Source organism: Neodiprion lecontei, chromosome 1 (assembly GCF_021901455.1).
Source record: "Neodiprion lecontei isolate iyNeoLeco1 chromosome 1, iyNeoLeco1.1, whole genome shotgun sequence".
Classification (NCBI taxonomy): Eukaryota; Metazoa; Arthropoda; class Insecta; order Hymenoptera; family Diprionidae; genus Neodiprion; species Neodiprion lecontei.
This window is the reverse complement of record NC_060260.1, coordinates 5,635,246-5,659,697: the sequence shown is the minus strand read 5'-3', so window position 1 is coordinate 5,659,697 and position 24,452 is coordinate 5,635,246. Positions and strand designations below refer to the sequence as shown.

Genomic DNA, 24,452 nt, shown 5'->3' with positions numbered 1-24,452 from the left:
TTCTATGAGATTTTTCAACTCGTCTCAGCCACGTAATGTGTTAAATAAAACATGTACGTTTTATCTATGGAATGTACATAACTACATCTCTGGATCGTTGGGTTGTCATCATGTTTCAATGGCAAGTTTAATTCGGAAACTGGTACGTATATCTACTCTGGTATTTACTAGAGAAGAGTACAATTTCGAAGTTTTCAGGTGAGTTGAAAAATTAACGGCGGAGCCAGGAAATGGTATTTACGCAAACTATGTAACTTTTGTGAGTAACTGATAGTGGGTCGTAAGGCGCATAAATCAAGATTCAGGACTTACTCATAGACGCGCGTTCGTTATTCTTTCACCTGTGTAAAATTTGGAAGCCGGAACCATATTGGAGTTGTTTTACTTTTAATTTTTCGTTATATTACATTGATTCTTATAGAAAACTGTCTGACCCAATGTAAAATCGCGAAAAATTGAAGGTAAAATAATTCTGGTATGGTACAGACAATTGCTTTGAAATTGTACTCAAGTGTTTTAAATAGAAATGAGAACAATTAGTGTAATTTTCATTAGCCTAGCATGATTTTGACTCACACACCTCTACATCCTTACGTATTTGAAGACCCAACAATAAGTACCGTGAATCAACGAGTTCAAATTTAATAGAAAAACAACGCGTGCATCAGTGTGTATGGCTTTCGGTATACTGACGTAATCACTTGGTTCATTTGTAAATGACAATACGTCTGTTGTGTTTCGTTACCGGCGAACTGCAACACCTGCGATGTTAATACGGTCAATTGTTGAGTGCTTTCGGTCGTTTAAATAAAGATGTTTTGCAATGATGAACCGAGAGTCAGCGCTGTGGATATGGTTGCAAAAATTTTAATTGATAATCGATTGGAATTTGAATGTTAATACTTGAAGGAAATTGAAAGATAATGGACTGTTTATTTTCCTCAAAGCACACATTCAAGATCGTCCAGGTTTCAAACACTGGATGATAAGGTGACAATTATCATACGATACATAGGTATAGGTAACGAAAAAATTGCATGGGTTAATTACAGATTAGTGTCCAGGCACATTCGGTAATTATTAAACACGAAATACGCAATTTTTAAAACAGACGAGTGCAGCAGCAAAGCCTACATGACTGGGAGAGGATATAAGGAGGTGGTAGACTGTTTTACCGGCTCGTTGTCAGTGAAATTTGATCGTGCAAATATGCAACTGATGATCAGAAACTGTGATTGTTGAACTGCTATTTTAATAAACCAGATTTTCAGGAACGCCGTTTGACTAACAATGAGTATATTATCATCAACTATTAATAATTAACTTCAATCATTACAAAACATTGTGAAAATAACATTACACTTCATGTATTTGTTCGTAACTGTTGATTTACGGAAATAGGACCCTTTTGTAAAAGTGTGCCGCGAAAAATGACTAGAATAATCGTAGCTGATATTATAATGTGCAAAGCGTTAAATAAGGCCAATGAAGTATCGCCGCTGATTTGCAAAGACCAGATTCATTAGTACGTTGAAGATTTATAGTCCAACCTTACGCGATGAACGACCATGCTATTTTTGTAACTATTCTATTTAGTTTATTTATTATCCGCGGTAAAATCCATAAAACTCTGCAGTCGTTGTAGTAGAACAAACGAAGCAAGCAAGAGCAGCATGCTCTACTTTTGGTATAATGATTAGTCAACGTACTTTACTAGCTACTTACATTGTGTGTATGAAATTATATCCACACCCGTTTTCGACTTTCGAAGTGTGAAAGTTTCATTTCCGGAGGAATACTCAATGTGCGCACACTGCACTACTGGCATACGGTAATGGTTACTCTGTAACCTGATATTTAAGTATAAATTCATCTTATCCTAGCGCCAGCTTAATCAAACTGATCCTTCAAACACCATAAACCCCTCCAAGCTTTATTGATCATTGGATGTAGCTACATCAAGCAAACCGCACAGAGATCCAATGTTTACCGAATCGGAACTGCGCATTTAAAGTCCGAATTCAATAGAATCCTCGATTATTTATTTGGAACTTTGTGGCAACAACGTGTGTTTTTCCTTTGAAAATGTTCGCTTGTATTTAGAATGAGGTTTTTCCGGCGTAGTATTCGCTATTTAATATTTTATCCAAACCTCGCAATCCCGTACATTAAATAATTTGTAGGTTACATATTGATGGATGTATACAGCTCTTCGAACCATAGAATCGACAATCTTTCATTAACTTTCCGGTATTCGAAAGAATTGCCGAAAATTTACCGTAATTTAACAGGACTTTGTATGTAGAGAAGTTAGTATGCGAATGGCAAAGTCTGACTGAAGAAACATGTTAGGTTTTTTAAAGTTGTTCTTAGAAAAATCGCAAATAACAGCATACTATATATGTATGATCAGGTTGTAGTCTTATATCGGTAGTTTTTAACCGCTAGGATTGGATGGTAATTACAACACGCTCTCGAATACACTTTCCAATGCTGTACCTTTAACGTCAGTTTTGATGACACGGTCAACTGGTGAAAATTGATAAATTGCAAGGTATTGGAGCCCCTGAATCAGCCAGCTTATGATATTCGCAGTTTTGAATAACTTGGCGAAGTGGGTATAACTTGCGCGCAATACCTTAGACCTCACCTCAGACAGTGTAATTCGTTTCGGGATGGGTATTGATTTGGCATCCTGATGACGTTATATTTGCGTGAGATTACTATTTGGTCGTAGACTGTATAATCCAACCATTTTTCCGAAATAATAATGTTTTAAAGAAATCCTTTCATACATCTGTTATGCTAGGATGGTGATATCACGTATCCGAAGACTTATCAGAATTCGGAAAGAATTCTAGACCACATTAATGGAAATGCTGATTTGGTAATGAGGTGAAAATTTTGGAAACCAGTGCCAAAATCCAAATCAAACTACAACTGCAGGCTATTTCATTATAACATTCGACGGTTTCGCTCTGATAATGGACTCGCCCATGGCTCGAAGCTCAGCCACGTCATTTCGATCTTCGTCGAGTAACCGTCTGCCCGCTGCTGGTAGTGAAAATCAGATGTCGATGTAGTTTCACACGCAGTATAGTAGGACGCGTCGCAAGACGTCAGTTCTGTGCGTTCTCGCTACAACTTGCGGTGAATTTTATATTGGAACGCACCTTTTTAAAATTTTTTAAAAGTAACAACAGTCATCCGACCATGAGTTTCCGTTGTTCAGGCTGGACATTCGTCGTATATTTCCCTTGAAGTTAACGAGAGAACGAGTACTGGGAATCCCCGAATTTTTAAAACATTTCAAGCAAGACAAGACATCCGTTCCATAGAGAGCAAGGAATTTAGTGGTACGATTGAGGAGCAATTCTACATAGCATTTTTTTTTTGTTGGTGTTTTAGTATTCGTTGGGAGTATAACAATCATTCAGAACTGGGAGCTATTTATCTAACAACAACTTGCAGCATATATTATTGCATAGTACCTTGAATAACAGCTATTTTCAAACAATGATTACATGTATGAATTACGTTGTTGGTTGATGACTAGGATTCAGATGGTGAGATGATAGGCTTTGTTTGTACGCGGCCTGATTTAAATGTGCACAAACTCTATGTCTGACGACGTGTTTCAAAACTGAATAGTATTGAGTGCATTTATGTCTATGAACATTACGTAGAAAAAGTGCTTTTCACATTCCCTGATTTTTCCGTCTGTCAGATGAGTATAGTTTTAACTTAATTAATGCAAAGCGTATACTTGTACATCCTGACCACGAATATAAACCTTGTATCGCAGCTTTGTTTCTATTGCCGAGTGCGATCGGCAATCCCAATTTCCAGAATTTGCCCGTGGATTTAAGACTTTGCGATTCCAGAATCCCCATACGCATATTCATTGTTACGTGATTAACGCTCGGTTGTGACCTGTGGTCCCTGTGGTGGTCTTGTGGCCATGCCATCATGTGCCGCATACGTATAAGATGTCCTATCCTATATGAAGATAGCACGAATCGCCACGCACTCTGACGGTTTTACAACAAAGTATTTGACAGTAGTGACGCGTATTGAAAACTGATGATGGAAGGTAACAATTTCTGGGTAACCTACAGAGCGAAAGCGTTAGTAGCGTGGTTAGTGGTAAACCGAGGTGACGCGGTCGATATAGGTTATAAAATGACGGCTCGATGTCACTGATGCATAACAGTGGATTCATCGTTAGTAAAAATCCGACAAGGAACTTGTGTTATAATGTATGCGGAACGATCAGTTGACAATATAGTGTCGATCAATTGTATACTGATATGCTACGTCTCTAAAAATAAGTAATCAATGGCGTCTACGTCGTCGCGCCCGCGTTTCGAATTACAAATCACGTCGCAGCAAGGAATTTAAGAACCAATGGCTGACACTGAAAGACTTTAATTTGACATTTATGAAATTTTTATAAAGTAAGGAGTAAGTAAATATGATAAAATTACTTCTCTAAAACTATTGGATGAATACTGGTTGAGGTTATAACCGTTATATTGTGTTAAATGTGTGATGTTAATTGTACAACATACATTGCTGTTGCATGCAGGTCGGATTTAATGCTGTTACTTACACATTTCTTATGCAGTCCATGGTCATTGATAACGTATTGCTTGTCCTGTGAAATAAAGAAACTCTGACAAGAGCATTTGCTTGAATGTCCAGAGTTTGTTTCCGTTGCTAGTCATATAACGAATATGTTTCTAGCCAGCTGCTAATCACTTTTCTCTGGCCATATCTACATCGCGAACGGAAAATTACAACAGATATTGTGCAGTTGTTGGCAATTGCGCTTTTCAAACGAGTACATGGCATTTGCCTCATGCTGGTTTCTTGAGTTTCTTTATTTTTGGCTTACTGTCTTAACAATCCCAGAATAGTAGCCTAGTTCATTTTTTAATTCAAGTATATAGGTAGAACAAATTGAATTGTTGATTTGACACGTCTAATTCAAGTCTTTATCATTTTAGGACAAAATAATGGATTTGAATCCAAACCTGCCAATTCTTCACGGATTGAAAACTCCTGTTGTCAAACTGGAGAGATGCGACAATATATGGAAGACACTACAGCTAATACGAAGAATGCAAGATACACACCTTGAAGATATTCAGGATTGGATAAAGAGAGAACCTGTAACCCCTGATGAAATACTTTGCAACAAAACACCCATGACATTCATACCTGATAAAACCCTGTCATTAAACCTTATTGGTGAACCATATTTACCAAAACCTTACATTGAGTATCATCCAATTCTCAATAATGGTAACAAGTCTTTGCCACAATTTCAATTAGCTGAAAAAAGTCGTGTTAATTTATACCACTGCGAAGTTTGCAGCAAAGAATTCTGCAATTACAAAAATTTTTCAGACCATCAAGAAGAAGTGCATAATATTACGTTACCTAAGAAAGCCACAACAAAGAAAGATAAATTTTCAAATAATTTCAATAAAATTGTTGCTTTAAAACAGAGATCTGATTCTGAGGACAGTAGTAACGACCCATTGAACAAAAAATTTATATCTGATGAAAACAGCGACCTCCAAACTGTCGTCAAGATTTTACCACCAACAACTGGTAGCACTAAATGTAAATTGTGTAACAGATCTTACAAAAATATTAGAAAACATACAATACAATACCATAAAGTTAAATCTGTAGGTATATTGGATACCGTCTCTGACCAGAATTCGAATGAGCCAGTTGGGTCCATTTTAGAACTTGAACGATTGAATTCTGTTACGCCGGAGAGTGGATCGAAAACAGTGGATGAAGCAATACCTATATCACGACAGAATAGATATTGTACCAATCAAAATAATAGAAATATATCTAAACGTAAACTAAATATGCCCAGTAACCAAGTACACAAAAAGATGCGTAGCATGAGCCCGCGTGAAGAACAACTTAATTCAGAAAACCCAAAAAATCTCTTGTCATGTGAGATTTGCGGTAGGAAGAACCTACATAATATAGGTCTCTGTAAACACAAGGATAAGCACAAAATCAGTAATGAAATTGAACTTCAATCCAATGTAAGGCAAACCCACAAGTCAATTGACTTCGAACCAAGATGCAAACTAAATTCAGAAACTTCAGCAACTGCCGTTACAGTACAAGATGACGATAGTAATGCTAAGCAAAACATTCCAAGGACAAGATCAAGTATCATCAAAGAACGTAGTGCTTTTATTGAAATGGTGCAAAATCCAATTGTTGCAACACTTGAACAAGATGCTGAAAGGTATTCAGAAAAACAATGTTTGTGCGGTAGATCTTTCCGTAACGCATATATTCTTTTCACTCACAAATCTACCTGCAAGTTCTTAAACAGTCCTAATAGTGTTAAACCTTTGGAAACGCGATCAGCAAGCGACAGGGACTCAGGTATCAGCATAACAATTAAGAAAAAGAATAATTCTTATGAAATAGTTAGCAAAGAAGGTAGTGATGAAGTGTTATTCAGAAATAATCATGATGCTGCAGAATTTGAAATATGTGATGAGACCTCAGATTCATCATCAAACAGTTCAGACAGTAGTGAATTTGACGATCCAATTGAAAGCCTTGTTCCAGAAAATTCGAAGTACAGTGAAAACCATTGTATCATCAAGTTGAAAGTGGTTGAAGAAGACATGGATGTCGAAATTGAGGATTTGTGTGATGCAGATCGTAGTAGTACAGTAATAGAAAATGGTACAAGTAAGATTTTTGGCCAGAATAAACGACAAGTTCTGTCACTGAGAGATTTGTGCAAAGAGTTCCTGTTTCAAAAAGGTGTAATGCCCAAAGGCGCGACAACTCACAAGTGTCAAAATTGCAAAATATTCCTTGGTAGTAGAGAAAAGTTGTCAAAGCACATTGAAAAGCATAAAAAAATGGTGAAGAGGTCGTGTACGTGTGGTATTAAATTTTCTGGTATAAAAGCATTGGACGCTCATATAGCATCGGTGCATCCAAAGTGTATTGAGTGTCCATATTGTAAGGAAAAGTTGAATAGTATTGCTGCTGTAGATGATCACGTTTGCATAATTGACCAGGGAGAACCATACACAGAAGATTTTAACGAAAATCATCCTTGCCCCAACTGTAATATTGTTTTCAATAATGTGACATGGTTGGACAGCCATATGAGATCCAAACACTTGGATCCAAATTTTCCATTCCAGTGCTATCAATGCCTAGAGAAATTTCCTAACGAAATGGCGAGGAGTATACATGCGCACAAGAAACACAATCGCGGGATGGCATGCTCAATTTGCAACGAAAAGATTCAGAGTCATAGAACGAAACAAAAACACGAAGCCTATCATCGTGGAGTTGGATTTCCATGTCATACATGTAAGAAAACGTATCGCTCAAAAGCGAATCAATTGAATCATCTTCGAACTGTTCACAGTGACTTTAGTAACAATAAATTGCAGTGCTCTATTTGTCAAAAAAGCATAAAAACAAAATCGTTTAGAAAGCATATGCTCAGGCACAGTAGTGTATTACAATGCGAGTTGTGTGACAAGGTGTTCTATGACTATAGAACCTTAGAAAGACACATTATGGACCGTCACAGTAACGAAAATTATCCACGTAAAAAGTGTAATGTATGTGGTGTGTCATTTCCAACTGAAGAACAGTTGGAGGCACATGTTACGGTTGAAAAATCTGTGAAAACTAATCATCGCAAGAACATGTAACGTAAACTTGTCTGTAAGGTATTCTAGCTGGAAACTATTTCCAATATACTTGTATGGAACAATCCATGTATGTTGCTGATCACAATAGTATAAGTTCCTATGACCCGGTGTATTAGGCATTCAGAGAGACTGAGATATTATATAGATAATTTAGGTACAATGTTGAATTCTTGTCAATTCTTCCACTGAACAAAATTACTTTTACTTAATGAAATAAATTATTGAGTTTCAATGTGTTTTTTCTCGCTTTTTGAGCATGATTATCAGATTCAAATATTTCACCTATCGTTATACACATCAGTATTCAAGAAGTTTCATCAAAGTTTGGATAAAAATGATAAATAAAGTAAATACCAAATTTTTACTGGATGTTAAAATTATAAATTTTTCACATGCTTATAAAACCTGTACATGTTATTCACTGTAGAATGCATCATGTGATATCTGATAACATTTAGAGTAAACCTATGTATGTATTTGGAAATATCTGAGTTGTTACTTGTCTCGAAGATGACTTTAATCGAATTACTTACGTATTAAAGAAAGTTATATTTTTCCTTAGAACAATTTTTTAGTGTGAAAATTATTTTACCATGTTTTTGAAATTTTTTTACTTGAGAATAAGCCTTGGAATTATATGTTTGTCTATTAGCGGGTATAAATGTTGTGTAATACAGAGTGCATTTGAATACATTGCAGGCAATGAAGCCTTCATTTTTTTTTGTATATTCAGGTATGATATGCATTAATTTTATATCGCTGAAAACGTATTAATTGAACAAAATTAGTTACAAGTAATTATATCTCTGGTATATAAGAATATATATGCATACATTGTATACATATACACATATATGTATGTTGTATATCGTTTTCACGAAATCGTACTATAGCCACAAATGGGAAATTTGTGATTGCTATGACTTTTATATAGGAGTTGACTTTACGAATACTTCAGTTAATTGATGTTACATGACTGTGAAATCGTATAATAATTAACAATAAATAATTTTATTGAAGAGTTTGACCCAAATGATCAAAAGAGCCTTGAAACAGTAGGAAAAAGTTATGGTACTACTTGTAGATGTATTTGAGTTCGTCGGCTGAAAAATTTATCAACTATTATCTCGGAAGATAATTTGGCGGTAATAAAAATAATCGCTTTCTGCCATAACTTGGCTGATATTTTAAGAATTGAAATACTTTTCATGATACTGGTTCTTTTCGAATCTGTAGGTTATTTGCAAACTTAGAGAATTTATTTTTATCTAGTTTTGTACCGTGTCGCGTTAATATACACGCCCATCGAGCATTGTAAATACAGCCAAATGCCGACGTATGTAGTTATTGAATAAAAATCAGAAACATCACGCGTCAATCGACCTATTACTTGATTTACTTTACAGGTATGGAAACCGTATGAGATATCCCAATTTTGTCAAGTACGAATGGGTATGTATACGTATTATGGATGATTTGTTTCGGACTGAATGCAAAAACACAGTGTTGATTAAGGCGATTAAATACAGATTGCAGCAAGATTATCACGTACTGCTTGCAACTGTATGTGTGCAGAAGATTTCCAAAATACAATAAGTACACGCAGTGTTTCTCTGATAAATGTTTGACTCGCGGTTGGTTGATGTTTTGTTCGTCAATAAAAACAAAAATTCCTAGCAGAGCGTGGTTTCGATCCACGGACCTCTGGGTTATGGGCCCAGCACGCTTCCACTGCGCCACTCTGCTCTTTACGTCTACAGTAATCCTGATGGTATCTCAACATTGAATATTTAACACATGTTTGAGTTACGCGGAATAATTGCGTCTGAACTTCATTTGCTCAAAATCTAGTGAAGCGAGGCTCCTAATAGGCTAATTTAAATACAAATATGTGCACCTGTGAAATGGCGGGCCGAAGACTGTCCTTTGCCGAAACTAATCTACCATAAATCATAGACTACCGAAACTCCACTATACTGCAACTACTTATGAGTTGTTAACGGATATTACACGATGTATTTTAGAAAGAAGGCAGGAAAAAATATGGGTAGTTGTAATTGTGTTGTATTATTCGAATCCCCCAAAGTTACCTCTCGCGCAAAAACTTGCCGCCAGGTACAACTATTCACAGAAAATATGCCTATTGTCGGGGTCGTATGCGTTCTATAACTTAACATGATCCAATCGTATCACAAAAAATTCGCATAACATATATCTATATCATGATCTTTCATGAACAAACATTCAGATCACAGACTAGGTGCTTCGTTTTTTTGAATTAGAACGTATTACATTTTAGATGAAAGTAGAATGAATTATTTGGTGCACTACACCGACGTAATTTTGCGAGAGGAATCGATTGGCCACAGTCTCAATGCGCTGCGATCATCGAAACTAAACATTTCATAATTTTCCCGGGGATAAACTGGATTTTTTACAATAATACGGCTATAATATGAAAATCGAAGAATCTTTCATTTCAAAATGGGATTCTATTCGACACGCGCTCGATGTATTCCATAACATTATTGTTCATAATTATTCCAACTTTTCATTTGCTCTCTCGCTCCTGAATTTTCCTAGGCATAGAATCGAAACGCTGTTTTAGCCAGTGGCGAGTAAAGTATCTACGTTGGGTAGAGCAGCAGAATTGTTTTCAAAAAGTGGTCGTATGGAAAAAAATTCAGAGCCACTGTGATACATCACGTATGCGCCAATTTTGATCGGGATAAAATGCATGCTCCGTATATGAGACAGTATTTAACGCAGTGGCATGATTCAAATACCTAAAAAGGTGATTGTCGGCGATTTCTTTTTTTTTTTTTTGATAAAGAGAGAAAGAACGAAGCTTCTTAAATCTTCTAGTGTATTTTAACACACATTTGAAAGGTAAGAGCAAAAATTTTTATCATCCGACTGTAGTAGAACGGCAGCGTTATTAGCTGACCCGTTGACTGAAGAATATGTCTTTAGTCAAAGGCTGACCATCGAAGGGCCAAGCCGCTGGAATCGGCAGGAAAGATAACATGCGTATTTCTTGTCTGTAATGTGAAGACTAAAATCATTATACATCTTGTCATATCATAGATCATACATCATACATCATAAATGGTATTAAAATTCGAAACCAAAGTTTGAATGATCGGATGTTCAGAAAGTGGCGTCACCGAAATTTTTTTTTCTCTTGACGTCATCGATCTATAGTAATCAGCTAGTCGAATTCCTCAGTCTGGAAACAACCGCGCAGTAGAGCGGACGTTTGAAAATCGCGCTCCGCGGATTGCGAGTACCGGGTTCTCTACCACCTGGATCCTGCGCTCTAGGTTCGCTTCTTGGTGCACCTCGAATTCCAGGACAAGCGCTCCGTAGTTTCTAGGCTCCAGGTCCTCTACCTGATGAAACTCGACTTTTAGGTGAGCGCTCCGTAGTTTCGGCGCTCCAGGTCCGCTACCTGGTGAAACTCGACTTCCAGGACAAGGTGGAAGAGAAGGATTTCTACACAGTGAGTATATTTTTATAATATTTGAAGGCAATTGTAATTATATTGTATCTAACATTATTTTAACTCCTCATGTATACAATAAATTATTTCAATTGATTTTTCGTGCAAGCCCAAATTCAGAAGCTATCAATGCGTTTGCAAAATTTCTAATTTTTCATAATTTTCCTACGATCTTCTTGGTGAAATCTGTCAAAGAAAAAATTATATTAATCCTTCAGCAGTATTCTTCATGTGTTCTAATACTGAAAATATTCTTTAGTATTCGAGATGGTATTATATAGCTATAAATGCGCTAATGAAATTTATTATATTGGATGAATTGATTGATTATACTAATCCTTACACAATATTTTCGATATGTTCTTATACTGAAAATATTTATGACTATTGAAGGTACAACCCAAGGTGGTTATCGGTGGTCGTTGGAGGTGGTCGGAGGTGGACGAGGAGGAGGACGAGGAAGACTAGGAGAAGAAGGTGGCTGAGGATTTGTGCTCGGTGAGTAAAACACTTTTATAACATTTGATGGCAATTGCAATTATATTTCATCTCAAATATTTCAAACTTGTCATGTTTACATTAAATTATTTAAATTCATTTTCCGCGCAAGCACAAATTCGGTAGATATAAATGCGCTAATAAAATTTATTATATAATTGATTAGTTAATTAATTACATCATTCTTTACACAATATTTTTAATGTGTTCCTATACTGAGAATATTTATTACTATTCCAGGTATAACCCGAGGTGGTTGGCGGTGGTTGGCGGTGGTCGAGCTGGACGGGGTGGAGGACAAGGATTCGTGCTTGGTGAGTTTAACATTTTTACAATATTTGATGAAGTAGAATCAGCATCAGGAGTAGGATCAGGGGAAGATGTAGAAATAGGAGTAGAAGTAGGAGTAGTGGTAGGAATGGGACTCGGAGTAGGAGTATGAGTAGAAGTAGGAATAGTAGGAGTTGGAGTGGGATTAGGAGTAGGAGTAGGAGTAGTCGGAGTAGGAATAGGAGTAGTCGTCGTAGTAGGAGTAGGAGCAGAAGTAGGTAGGGCGGGGTGGGTCGTGAGAGGGGAGGGGAGGGGTGGGAAGGGGATATTATCATATCAAGTTATCAGTAATAAGCAATTGCGGGTAAAATATTAGCTTACTTTTGTGAGTATTTATGAATATAGCCTCTATGAATATTCATTGTTGGTGTGTAAGGTCTGGAAACGTACCTACTTTCTGTAAGAGATGTTGAAGATTTTCAACATAATTATGTTTCAGTTCTGTGCCCCACCTAGTGATCCACTAGTACATATCCTCCGACGTGACATCGCTGTGCTACGTATAAAGAAGAAAAGATTTATTAAGATGCAAATCGCTCCTCTCTTCTTGTCATTGTGCTTTCAGCCATTGTTATGCTGTGTGTTTAAAATTTAGGACAGTATATAATATAGAATAACAGGTACAGCTACGAATATAGCACTACAATAAATCTTATAGAAATGAGCTCTTATTGAGATTTCTCTGTATTTATAACTCGACGCGAGAAGGCAAAAATCAATGTAATGCCATCTGTAAGGTAATTGGACTCGTATTTGCACTACGAGAACTCGTTGGGCATTTTGCGGTGAAGTTTGAAAAATTGTTGTACAAGACATTAAATAACTATAAAAATGGATAAAAAATATTATCCCCAATTGTGAATGTAGCTAATACAGCTTTAACCGTATATTGATTATGTTAATGATCTATTGTTACAAGATCGGAATTAGATAAGCTCTCTAAATACTTTTGTCTAGTCTATTAATTTATATCATGTATATGTAAATGTATATTTCTTCAGTTTATACAATCACTGCACTAGGATTACCCTTGCCACGTTTTATGGTGCGCTTGTGTAATTTGTATATTATTAACCTTACGTTTTACTCTATTTGCGACAAGTTGTGAGTGTTTCTAATTTCTTGGCAATTATTTATGTACATGTATGTGTATATATGTATATCTATACATATGCATGTGTATATACATATATACACATGTTTAAAACTAGATTTTTACAATAAACACAGAGGTTTTAGTATATTCACATACGGATTTCTGTGTATAGGTATACTTGAACTAAAATATCCTTAACTCTAATACGGAGTTCTTCGTAATTCGCATTTGTTCTTGTAACCCAATGTCCTACATACGATAGCAAAAATCGAGATCCAACTTAACTGAGTCTCAAAGCCCTGTTGACATAAAAGCAGCTATTTGATAGAAATTATAGTTTATAGTTTACACAGCCTATTGCGTGATATTTCATCATAAATACATATGTTTCAATGTATTTAGGAATAATTTATCAAATGTACAGAGGTCATGTGCAAATAATAAATGAATTCGACCGCAGTTTTATGTATTCATTAGAGCTTTAACAATAAATTTAAGCTTTGTTACTTCTTTTATTTTATTATGGATAATCAGAAACATTTCCGACTATTCGTGCTGTGGAAGCATGGGGATTAAACCAAATGTAGCAAAAGATTAGAAACAGTGTATGTAGAGTACGGGTATTTTTCTAATAATGCAAACACGTGCCGCTAGCTTAGTTTTGACATATCTAGAATACCACGCCTTGCGAATTAGCTTTCCAGACAGAGATGAATGATGAATTTTAAGGACTGCATTATCGTTGTTGAATACTCTATGCCTCGTGGGAAACGAAAATCTGTAACGATAAAATTGATGCACCGGATCATCGTCGACTTTAACTTTTGAAATGTCCTACCATTTTCGAACACCTCCTACCTCCCCCTGCCACCTCCGACCATCAATGGCCACTTTCGACCACCCCCTATCACCTTCTGCCAGCGCCGACCACCTCCTACCATTTCCGAACACCTCCAACCATCCTATTTACCTATATTACTAGATTAGCTATGATATGAAAAGAGAAGAATTATTCATTTCGAAATGGGATTCTATTCGACACGCGCTCGATGTATCCCATAACACTAATATTCAAAATTATTCCAACAACTTTTCATTTGCTCTCTCGATCTTGAATTTTCATAGGCATAGAATCGAAACGCTGTTTTAGCTGGTCGCAAGTGAAGTATCTGCGTTGGGTGGAGGAGCAGAATTGTTTTTCGTAAAGTATTCGGATGGAAAAAAATTCAGATTAACTGTAATACATCACGGATGCGCTAATTTTGAACGAGACGAAATGGATGCTTCGTATATGAGACAGTATTTAAAGCTGCGTAGTGATTTAAAGACCTAAAAAGGTGATAGGGAGAGAAAGAACGAAGCTTCTTAACACTTCGAGTGTATTTTAACACACATTTGAAAGATACGAGCAAAATTTTTCATCATCCAACTGTCGCAGAACGGCAGCGTTATTAGCCGACCCGTTCACTGAAGAATATATCTTCAGTCAACGGCTGACCATCGAAGGGCCTGGCCGCTTGAGTCTGGAATCGGCAGGAGAGATAAAGTGCGTATTTCTTGTATGAAATGTGAAAACTAAAATAATTATACATCATATCATATCATCGTACATCATACATCATATATCATACATCATACATCATACATCATACATCATACATCATACATCACACATCATCATACAGAGTATTAAAGGTCGAAACCAAAGTTTGGATGTCGGATGTCCAGAAAGTGACGTCACCAATTCAAAATCAGCTAGCCGAATTCCTCAGTCTGGAACGAACCGCGCAGTAGAGCGGACGGATGAGAGTCGCGCTCCGCAAATTTCGAGTACCGGGTTCTCAACTTCCCGGATCCCGCGCTTCGGGTCCGCTACGTATTTCGAGTACCGGGTTCTCAACCTCCCGGATCCCGCGCTTCGGGTCAGCTACGCGGTGAAACACGACTTCCAGGACACGCGCTCCGTAATTTCTTTACTCCAGGTCCGCTACCTGGTAAAACACGACTTTCAGGACACGCGCTCCGTAATTTCTTTACTCCAGGTCCGCTACCTGGTAAAACACGACTTTCAGGACACGCGCTCCGTAATTTCTTTACTCCAGGTCCGCTACCTGGTAAAACACGACTTTCAGGACACGCGCTCCGTAATTTCTTTACTCCAGGTCCGCTACCTGGTAAAACACGACTTTCAGGACACGCGCTCCGTAGTTTTTGCGCTCAAGGTCCACTACTTGCAGAAACTCGACTTCCAGAACAAGCGCTCCGCAGTTTTGGCTGTCCAGGTACTTGACCTGATGACTTTTGACCTTCGGGAGTAATTTTGCGTAGTTCCGGCTGTACAGGTTCGCGACCTCGTGACTTTTGACCAAGCACTGTGTAGTTTCTGCGCGGGTCCGCTACGCGGTGAAACTCGACTTCCAGGATAAGCGCTCCGTGGTTCCTGATTCATGTTTACAATAAATTATTTCAATTCGTTTTTCGCGCAAGCCGAAATTCAGCAGCTGTCAGTCCGCTAATAAAATTTCTCGACTTCCAGGATAAGCGCTCCGTGGTTCCTGGTTCATGTTTACAATAAATTATTTCAATTCGTTTTTCGCGCAAGCCGAAATTCAGCAGCTGTCAGTCCGCTAATAAAATTTCTCGACTTCCAGGATAAGCGCTCCGTGGTTCCTGGTTCATGTTTACAATAAATTATTTCAATTCGTTTTTCGCGCAAGCCGAAATTCAGCAGCTGTCAGTCCGCTAATAAAATTTCTCGACTTCCAGGATAAGCGCTCCGTGGTTCCTGGTTCATGTTTACAATAAATTATTTCAATTCGTTTTTCGCGCAAGCCGAAATTCAGCAGCTGTCAGTCCGCTAATAAAATTTCTCGACTTCCAGGATAAGCGCTCCGTGGTTCCTGGTTCATGTTTACAATAAATTATTTCAATTCGTTTTTCGCGCAAGCCGAAATTCAGCAGCTGTCAGTCCGCTAATAAAATTTCTCGACTTCCAGGATAAGCGCTCCGTGGTTCCTGATTCATGTTTACAATAAATTATTTCAATTCGTTTTTCGCGCAAGCCGAAATTCAGCAGCTGTCAGTCCGCTAATAAAATTTCTCGACTTCCAGGATAAGCGCTCCGTGGTTCCTGGTTCATGTTTACAATAAATTATTTCAATTCGTTTTTCGCGCAAGCCGAAATTCAGCAGCTGTCAGTCCGCTAATAAAATTTCTCGACTTCCAGGATAAGCGCTCCGTGGTTCCTGGTTCATGTTTACAATAAATTATTTCAATTCGTTTTTCGCGCAAGCCGAAATTCAGCAGCTGTCAGTCCGCTAATAAAATTTCTATTACTTTATAATCTTCTCATAATCTTCTTGGTAAATACGTCGATAAAAAAATTATATTAAACCTTACACTTGAAGGTGTTCGGAGTTGGACGAGGAGGAGGACGAGGAAGATAAGGAGATGAAGGTGGACGAGGACTTGTGCTCGGTGAGTAAAACACTTTTATAATATTTGATGGAAATTGTAATTATATTTGATCCAAAATATTTCAAACTAGTCATGTTTACATTAAATTATTTCAATTCATTTTTCGCGCAAGCACATATTCAGTAGCTGTGAATAAGCTTATACAATTTATTATATTATTGAACAATTAATTAATTATATCAATCCTTATACAATATTTTTGATGTGTTCCTATACTGAAAATATTTACATTAAATTATTTCAATTCATTTTTCGCGCAAGCACATATTCAGTAGCTGTGAATAAGCTTATACAATTTATTATATTATTGAACAATTAATTAATTATATCAATCCTTATACAATATTTTTGATGTGTTCCTATACTGAAAATATTTACATTAAATTATTTCAATTCATTTTTCGCGCAAGCACATATTCAGTAGCTCTGAATAAGCTTATACAATTTATTCTACTATCAATTGATTAATTAATTATATTAATCCTTACACAATATTTTTGATGTGTTCTTATACTGAAAATATTTATTACTATTCCAGGTATAACCCGAGGTGGTTGGCGGTGGTTGGAGGTGGTCGGAGGTGGACGAGGTGGACCAGGAGGAGGACGAGGACCAGGAGGCGGACGAGGTGGACGAGGAGGAGGCGGCGTGGGTCGTGGGAGAGGAGGGGCGGGGGAGGGGAAGGGAAGGGGCAGAGGTGGGCGGGGAAGGGGGTGGGGGAAGGGGAAGGGGGAGGGGTGGGGTGGGGTGGGAAGGGGGAGGGGGGGGAGGGGGAAGGGGGAGGGGAGGGGGAAGGGGGAGGGGGAGGGGGAGGGGGAGGGGGAGGGGGGAGGGGGTGGGGAGGGGAGGGGAGGGGGAGGGGGAGGGGAGGGGGAGGGCGGGAGGGCGGGAGGGCGGGAGGGAAGGGCGGGAGGGAGGGAGGGAAGGGCGGGAGGGCCGGGGGGGGGGCGGATGTCAGTGCGAACCCGTTGAAGTTAATAGAGCAGAACCGCCCCCCCCGGCCCTCCCGCCCTTCCCTCCCTCCCTCCCGCCCTTCCCTCCCGCCCTCCCGCCCTCCCGCCCTCCCTCCCGCCCTCCCCCTCCCCCTCCCCCTCCCCCCTTCCCCTCCCCCTTCCCCTCCCCCCCTCCCCTCCCCCCTTCCCCCTCCCCCCCGCCCCCTTCCCGCCCCACCCCGCCCCTCCCCCTTCCCCTTCCCCCACCCCTCCTCTCCCACGACCCACGCCGCCTCCTCCTCGTCCACCTCGTCCGCCTCCTGGTCCTCGTCCTCCTCCTGGTCCACCTCGTCCACCTCCGACCACCTCCAACCACCGCCAACCACCTCGGGTTATACCTGGAATAGTAATAAATATTTTCAGTATAAGAACACATCAAAAATATTGTGTAAGGATTAATATAATTAATTAATCAATTGATAGTAGAATAAATTGTATAAGCTTATTCAGAGCTACTGAATATGTGCTTGCGCGAAAAATGAATTGAAATAATTTAATGTAAATATTTTCAGTATAGGAACACATCAAAAATATTGTATAAGGATTGATATAATTAATTAATTGTTCAATAATATAATAAATTGTATAAGCTTATTCACAGCTACTGAATATGTGCTTGCGCGAAAAATGAATTGAAATAATTTAATGTAAATATTTTCAGTATAGGAACACATCAAAAATATTGTATAAGGATTGATATAATTAATTAATTGTTCAATAATATAATAAATTGTATAAGCTTATTCACAGCTACTGAATATGTGCTTGCGCGAAAAATGAATTGAAATAATTTAATGTAAATATTTTCAGTATAGGAACACATCAAAAATATTGTATAAGGATTGATATAATTAATTAATTGTTCAATAATATAATAAATTGTATAAGCTTATTCACAGCTACTGAATATGTGCTTGCGCGAAAAATGAATTGAAATAATTTAATGTAAACATGACTAGTTTGAAATATTTTGGATCAAATATAATTACAATTTCCATCAAATATTATAAAAGTGTTTTACTCACCGAGCACAAGTCCTCGTCCACCTTCATCTCCTTATCTTCCTCGTCCTCCTCCTCGTCCAACTCCGAACACCTTCAAGTGTAAGGTTTAATATAATTTTTTTATCGACGTATTTACCAAGAAGATTATGAGAAGATTATAAAGTAATAGAAATTTTATTAGCGGACTGACAGCTGCTGAATTTCGGCTTGCGCGAAAAACGAATTGAAATAATTTATTGTAAACATGAACCAGGAACCACGGAGCGCTTATCCTGGAAGTCGAGAAATTTTATTAGCGGACTGACAGCTGCTGAATTTCGGCTTGCGCGAAAAACGAATTGAAATAATTTATTGTAAACATGAACCAGGAACCACGGAGCGCTTATCCTGGAAGTCGAGAAATTTTATTAGCGGACTGACAGCTGCTGAATTTCGGCTTGCGCGAAAAACGAATTGAAATAATTTATTGTAAACATGAATCAGGAACCACGGAGCGCTTATCCTGGAAGTCGAGAAATTTTATTAGCGGACTGACAGCTGCTGAATTTCGGCTTGCGCGAAAAACGAATTGAAATAATTTATTGTAAACATGAACCAGGAACCACGGAGCGCTTATCCTGGAAGTCGAGAAATTTTATTAGCGGACTGACAGCTGCTGAATTTCGGCTTGCGCGAAAAACGAATTGAAATAATTTATTGTAAACATGAACCAGGAACCACGGAGCGCTTATCCTGGAAGTCGAGAAATTTTATTAGCGGACTGACAGCTGCTGAATTTCGGCTTGCGCGAAAAACGAATTGAAATAATTTATTGTAAACATGAACCAGGAACCACGGAGCGCTTATCCTGGAAGTCGAGAAATTTTATTAGCGGACTGACAGCTGCTGAATTTCGGCTTGCGCGAAAAACGAATTGAAATAATTTATTGTAAACATGAACCAGGAACCACGGAGCGCTTATCCTGGAAGTCGAGAAATTTTATTAGCGGACTGACAGCTGCTGAATTTCGGCTTGCGCGAAAAACGAATTGAAATAATTTATTGTAAACATGAATCAGGAACCACGGAGCGCTTATCCTGGAAGTCGAGTTTCACCGCGTAGCGGACCCGCGCAGAAACTACACAGTGCTTGGTCAAAAGTCACGAGGTCGCGAACCTGTACAGCCGGAACTACGCAAAATTACTCCCGAAGGTCAAAAGTCATCAGGTCAAGTACCTGGACAGCCAAAACTGCGGAGCGCTTGTTCTGGAAGTCGAGTTTCTGCAAGTAGTGGACCTTGAGCGCAAAAACTACGGAGCGCGTGTCCTGAAAGTCGTGTTTTACCAGGTAGCGGACCTGGAGTAAAGAAATTACGGAGCGCGTGTCCTGAAAGTCGTGTTTTACCAGGTAGCGGACCTGGAGTAAAGAAATTACGGAGCGCGTGTCCTGAAAGTCGTGTTTTACCAGGTAGCGGACCTGGAGTAAAGAAATTACGGAGCGCGTGTCCTGAAAGTCGTGTTTTACCAGGTAGCGGACCTGGAGTAAAGAAATTACGGAGCGCGTGTCCTGGAAGTCGTGTTTCACCGCGTAGCTGACCCGAAGCGCGGGATCCGGGAGGTTGAGAACCCGGTACTCGAAATACGTAGCGGACCCGAAGCGCGGGATCCGGGAAGTTGAGAACCCGGTACTCGAAATTTGCGGAGCGCGACTCTCATCCGTCCGCTCTACTGCGCGGTTCGTTCCAGACTGAGGAATTCGGCTAGCTGATTTTGAATTGGTGACGTCACTTTCTGGACATCCGACATCCAAACTTTGGTTTCGACCTTTAATACTCTGTATGATGATGTGTGATGTATGATGTATGATGTATGATGTATGATGTATGATGTATGATATATGATGTATGATGTACGATGATATGATATGATGTATAATTATTTTAGTTTTCACATTTCATACAAGAAATACGCACTTTATCTCTCCTGCCGATTCCAGACTCAAGCGGCCAGGCCCTTCGATGGTCAGCCGTTGACTGAAGATATATTCTTCAGTGAACGGGTCGGCTAATAACGCTGCCGTTCTGCGACAGTTGGATGATGAAAAATTTTGCTCGTATCTTTCAAATGTGTGTTAAAATACACTCGAAGTGTTAAGAAGCTTCGTTCTTTCTCTCCCTATCACCTTTTTAGGTCTTTAAATCACTACGCAGCTTTAAATACTGTCTCATATACGAAGCATCCATTTCGTCTCGTTCAAAATTAGCGCATCCGTGATGTATTACAGTTAATCTGAATTTTTTTCCATCCGAATACTTTACGAAAAACAATTCTGCTCCTCCACCCAACGCAGATACTTCACTTGCGACCAGCTAAAACAGCGTTTCGATTCTATGCCTATGAAAATTCAAGATCGAGAGAGCAAATGAAAAGTTGTTGGAATAATTTTGAATATTAGTGTTATGGGATACATCGAGCGCGTGTCGAATAGAATCCCATTTCGAAATGAATAATTCTTCTCTTTTCATATCATAGCTAATCTAGTAATATAGGTAAATAGGATGGTTGGAGGTGTTCGGAAATGGTAGGAGGTGGTCGGCGCTGGCAGAAGGTGATAGGGGGTGGTCGAAAGTGGCCATTGATGGTCGGAGGTGGCAGGGGGAGGTAGGAGGTGTTCGAAAATGGTAGGACATTTCAAAAGTTAAAGTCGACGATGATCCGGTGCATCAATTTTATCGTTACAGATTTTCGTTTCCCACGAGGCATAGAGTATTCAACAACGATAATGCAGTCCTTAAAATTCATCATTCATCTCTGTCTGGAAAGCTAATTCGCAAGGCGTGGTATTCTAGATATGTCAAAACTAAGCTAGCGGCACGTGTTTGCATTATTAGAAAAATACCCGTACTCTACATACACTGTTTCTAATCTTTTGCTACATTTGGTTTAATCCCCATGCTTCCACAGCACGAATAGTCGGAAATGTTTCTGATTATCCATAATAAAATAAAAGAAGTAACAAAGCTTAAATTTATTGTTAAAGCTCTAATGAATACATAAAACTGCGGTCGAATTCATTTATTATTTGCACATGACCTCTGTACATTTGATAAATTATTCCTAAATACATTGAAACATATGTATTTATGATGAAATATCACGCAATAGGCTGTGTAAACTATAAACTATAATTTCTATCAAATAGCTGCTTTTATGTCAACAGGGCTTTGAGACTCAGTTAAGTTGGATCTCGATTTTTGCTATCGTATGTAGGACATTGGGTTACAAGAACAAATGCGAATTACGAAGAACTCCGTATTAGAGTTAAGGATATTTTAGTTCAAGTATACCTATACACAGAAATCCGTATGTGAATATACTAAAACCTCTGTGTTTATTGTAAAAATCTAGTTTTAAACATGTGTATATATGTATATACACATGCATATGTATAGATATACATATATACACATACATGTACATAAATAATTGCCAAGAAATTAGAAACACTCACAACTTGTCGCAAATAGAGTAAAACGTAAGGTTAATAATATACAAATTACACAAGCGCACCATAAAACGTGGCAAGGGTAATCCTAGTGCAGTGATTGTATAAACTGAAGAAATATACATTTACATATACATGATATAAATTAATAGACTAGACAAAAGTATTTAGAGAGCTTATCTAATTCCGATCTTGTAACAATAGATCATTAACATAATCAATATACGGTTAAAGCTGTATTAGCTACATTCACAATTGGGGATAATATTTTTTATCCATTTTTATAGTTATTTAATGTCTTGTACAACAATTTTTCAAACTTCACCGCAAAATGCCCAACGAGTTCTCGTAGTGCAAATACGAGTCCAATTACCTTACAGATGGCATTACATTGATTTTTGCCTTCTCGCGTCGAGTTATAAATACAGAGAAATCTCAATAAGAGCTCATTTCTATAAGATTTATTGTAGTGCTATATTCGTAGCTGTACCTGTTATTCTATATTATATACTGTCCTAAATTTTAAACACACAGCATAACAATGGCTGAAAGCACAATGACAAGAAGAGAGGAGCGATTTGCATCTTAATAAATCTTTTCTTCTTTATACGTAGCACAGCGATGTCACGTCGGAGGATATGTACTAGTGGATCACTAGGTGGGGCACAGAACTGAAACATAATTATGTTGAAAATCTTCAACATCTCTTACAGAAAGTAGGTACGTTTCCAGACCTTACACACCAACAATGAATATTCATAGAGGCTATATTCATAAATACTCACAAAAGTAAGCTAATATTTTACCCGCAATTGCTTATTACTGATAACTTGATATGATAATATCCCCTTCCCACCCCTCCCCTCCCCTCTCACGACCCACCCCGCCCTACCTACTTCTGCTCCTACTCCTACTACGACGACTACTCCTATTCCTACTCCGACTACTCCTACTCCTACTCCTAATCCCACTCCAACTCCTACTATTCCTACTTCTACTCATACTCCTACTCCGAGTCCCATTCCTACCACTACTCCTACTTCTACTCCTATTTCTACATCTTCCCCTGATCCTACTCCTGATGCTGATTCTACTTCATCAAATATTGTAAAAATGTTAAACTCACCAAGCACGAATCCTTGTCCTCCACCCCGTCCAGCTCGACCACCGCCAACCACCGCCAACCACCTCGGGTTATACCTGGAATAGTAATAAATATTCTCAGTATAGGAACACATTAAAAATATTGTGTAAAGAATGATGTAATTAATTAACTAATCAATTATATAATAAATTTTATTAGCGCATTTATATCTACCGAATTTGTGCTTGCGCGGAAAATGAATTTAAATAATTTAATGTAAACATGACAAGTTTGAAATATTTGAGATGAAATATAATTGCAATTGCCATCAAATGTTATAAAAGTGTTTTACTCACCGAGCACAAATCCTCAGCCACCTTCTTCTCCTAGTCTTCCTCGTCCTCCTCCTCGTCCACCTCCGACCACCTCCAACGACCACCGATAACCACCTTGGGTTGTACCTTCAATAGTCATAAATATTTTCAGTATAAGAACATATCGAAAATATTGTGTAAGGATTAGTATAATCAATCAATTCATCCAATATAATAAATTTCATTAGCGCATTTATAGCTATATAATACCATCTCGAATACTAAAGAATATTTTCAGTATTAGAACACATGAAGAATACTGCTGAAGGATTAATATAATTTTTTCTTTGACAGATTTCACCAAGAAGATCGTAGGAAAATTATGAAAAATTAGAAATTTTGCAAACGCATTGATAGCTTCTGAATTTGGGCTTGCACGAAAAATCAATTGAAATAATTTATTGTATACATGAGGAGTTAAAATAATGTTAGATACAATATAATTACAATTGCCTTCAAATATTATAAAAATATACTCACTGTGTAGAAATCCTTCTCTTCCACCTTGTCCTGGAAGTCGAGTTTCACCAGGTAGCGGACCTGGAGCGCCGAAACTACGGAGCGCTCACCTAAAAGTCGAGTTTCATCAGGTAGAGGACCTGGAGCCTAGAAACTACGGAGCGCTTGTCCTGGAATTCGAGGTGCACCAAGAAGCGAACCTAGAGCGCAGGATCCAGGTGGTAGAGAACCCGGTACTCGCAATCCGCGGAGCGCGATTTTCAAACGTCCGCTCTACTGCGCGGTTGTTTCCAGACTGAGGAATTCGACTAGCTGATTACTATAGATCGATGACGTCAAGAGAAAAAAAAATTTCGGTGACGCCACTTTCTGAACATCCGATCATTCAAACTTTGGTTTCGAATTTTAATACCATTTAT

General features: G+C 38.3%; 1 protein-coding gene, 2 long non-coding RNA genes and 1 other non-coding gene across 10 annotated transcripts; 2 read left to right on the top strand and 2 right to left on the bottom strand.

Annotated features, from left to right (window-relative positions):
• Nucleotides 1-4: 4 nt before the first annotated feature.
• Nucleotides 5-7,965, top strand: LOC107225091 (gastrula zinc finger protein xFG20-1-like). Of its 7 annotated transcripts, none has more exons than XM_046737398.1 (2): nt 5-142; nt 5,010-7,965. In XM_046737398.1, exons 1-2 carry the CDS (start codon nt 5-7, stop codon nt 7,731-7,733), a joined length of 2,862 nt encoding a protein of 953 aa, XP_046593354.1. In that variant the 3' UTR covers nt 7,734-7,965. The 7 variants fall into 7 exon arrangements, with proteins under 7 accessions (XP_046593354.1, XP_046593380.1, XP_015520909.1 ...); XM_046737424.1 differs by lacking the exon at nt 5-142 and adding an exon at nt 1,685-1,831; XM_015665423.2 differs by lacking the exon at nt 5-142 and adding an exon at nt 3,061-3,356.
• Nucleotides 7,966-9,407: 1,442 nt separating this feature from the next.
• Nucleotides 9,408-9,479, bottom strand: Trnam-cau. Its single transcript has one exon. It is a non-coding gene; the product is annotated as a tRNA-Met (tRNA).
• Nucleotides 9,480-11,570: 2,091 nt separating this feature from the next.
• Nucleotides 11,571-12,535, top strand: LOC124293298. The gene is made up of 3 exons (XR_006903218.1): nt 11,571-11,733; nt 11,974-12,047; nt 12,503-12,535. It is a non-coding gene; the product is annotated as an uncharacterized LOC124293298 (long non-coding RNA).
• Nucleotides 12,536-22,754: 10,219 nt separating this feature from the next.
• LOC124295406 lies at nt 22,755-23,719 on the bottom strand. The gene is made up of 3 exons (XR_006905362.1): nt 23,557-23,719; nt 23,243-23,316; nt 22,755-22,787 (listed from the first exon to the last, which is right to left on the bottom strand). It is a non-coding gene; the product is annotated as an uncharacterized LOC124295406 (long non-coding RNA).
• Between the last annotated feature and the right edge of the window lie 733 nt (nt 23,720-24,452).

Excerpts from the sequence above, each read along its gene's own strand:
- LOC107225091 (XM_046737398.1), top strand. The coding sequence starts at position 5 with ATGAGATTTTTCAACTCGTCTCAGCCACGTAATGTGTTAAATAAAACA. Across the intron at positions 143-5,009 it reads CAAGTTTAATTCGGAAACTG|GACAAAATAATGGATTTGAA; the intron begins GTACGTATATCT and ends TTATCATTTTAG.